At 56.6% G+C, this 1741-nt stretch overlaps 1 protein-coding gene across 1 annotated transcript; it reads left to right on the top strand.

Annotated features, from left to right (window-relative positions):
- On the top strand, nucleotides 1–1362 carry LOC108925290 (insulinoma-associated protein 1b-like). The gene has a single exon (XM_029257647.1). It carries the CDS (start codon nucleotides 131–133, stop codon nucleotides 1217–1219), a length of 1089 nt encoding a protein of 362 aa, XP_029113480.1. The 5' UTR covers nucleotides 1–130; the 3' UTR covers nucleotides 1220–1362.
- The last annotated feature ends 379 nt before the right edge of the window (nucleotides 1363–1741 follow it).

The raw sequence follows: 1741 nt of genomic DNA, 5'->3' as shown, positions 1-1741 counted from the left end.
GCCCGCGCCCTCCCCCGCCCCCGCCGCGCCGGCTAGCCACTTCCACGGGAACCAAAGCGGGGCTGCGATCTTACCCGCGGAGTGCAACCGGGTGCGGAGAATCCAGAGCCGGGTCACTTTTTTCGGCGGAATGCCCGAAGCGCAAAGTCCCCCGACTCTCAGTCCAAAGCGACCCGTGAGCGCGGAATCATGCCGCCAACAGCACCCGGCATCAGCAGATGATCACCTGGACCGAAAGCTCAACTCCAGCTCTCCGGTTCAAGCCGAATCCTTCCCCGAGCCCAGCCTCACAATGAGCGCCTCGCATATGAAATACATGAGCGTACCTCCATCGCTCGCGGAAATGACCACTAAGCTGGGTTCTGCGTGCCGGGACCAGGAGTCTCAGTCCGCCGCTGCCAGCAAGAGAGCCGCCTCGAGCGCCAAAGCCAAGCAGACCAACGGCAACGCCAAGAAGAAGCAGAAAAGCTCAAGCGCCTCCCCTGGAGATAAAAGGTCGGGTTATCGGGACGAGGTCACAACATCGCCGGTTCTGGGACTGAGGATAACGGAGCTCCCGGAAGAGGAGGAGGTGAAGCCGCGGTCCAGCAGCCCGCTCGGGGAGTTCATCTGTCAGCTGTGCAAGGAACGGTACGCAGATCCGCTCGCCCTCGCGCAGCACAAGTGCTCCCGCATCGTGCGGGTCGACTACCGCTGCGCCGAGTGCGACAAAGTCTTCAGCTGTCCGGCCAACTTGGCTTCCCATCGGCGGTGGCACAAGCCGAGGGGCGCTCAGCCGGAGGAGGCGCCGGCCGCTCCGGCCCCAGTCAACGACGATCACGAGAGCCGGAACGGGACCACGCGAGGCGCGCGCGCGCCTTCTTCTCCCCCTCAGCCTCCCGCGCAGCCCTCGGTGTGCGCGTCCGAAGAGGAGGTGGCCTTCAAGTGCCCCCTGTGCGCTAAGAAATTCAGGAGACAAGCCTACCTCAGAAAACACGTGGCGCTGCACAACAGGCGAGGCGACAAGGCGAAAGCCAGGTGGACCCAGGGCGCCGCGCAGCAGACCCGTCCCGCCGAGCTCGCGCCGCCCTGTCCGCGCGGGAAGGCGACGTGTGGCGCGAGCGACGTGTTTCCCTGCAGGTTCTGCCGCGAAGGTTTCTTCTCCTCTCCGGGGCTCACGAGGCACATCAACAAATGTCACCCGACAGAAAGCCGGCAGGTCATCGTACTCTCTGGCTGACGAGACATGGGAAGCAGCCAAACACAAACGAAACGAGACTTTTTCTGCTCGTTTCCCACCAAGTACCGTTTCTAAGACACCATTTTCTCCGAAGTTTCGGAACAAAGTGGCTGCATCTGAAGTAAATCTTTAGACTAGTAAACACCAACCGCCTAGCCCTTTAGCCTAGCTTCGTCATGTACTTATGTTCGTGTGCTTTCCTCGACGTGTACAAATATTAAATTATATTTATTTATTTATAACATTTTGTACGGACGTTTTGCTGCTTTTATGTCAGTATTGATAATGCATTCAGCGCTTTTGCGTTATGAGAAGACGAGAAGAGCTCACGATGACCTGAAGTTGAACATGAATTGTGACGAACAGTCACCAAAAATCACACTTTGTATTTTTCTATGTATTTTTGTGTGTATTCGCCTATTTAAGAAATAAAAAAGTATAAAACAAGTGTAAGTCCTGTGTTATGTCTAGTAAAATCTGTTCCTTCATTACAAAGATTCCCCCAGATCCAGGAGCATGTTT

Source organism: Scleropages formosus, chromosome 13 (genome assembly GCF_900964775.1).
Source record: "Scleropages formosus chromosome 13, fSclFor1.1, whole genome shotgun sequence".
Lineage (NCBI taxonomy): Eukaryota > Metazoa > Chordata > Actinopteri > Osteoglossiformes > Osteoglossidae > Scleropages > Scleropages formosus.
Note: the sequence above shows the minus strand (reverse complement) of the source record. Positions and strands in the feature narration are given on the sequence as shown.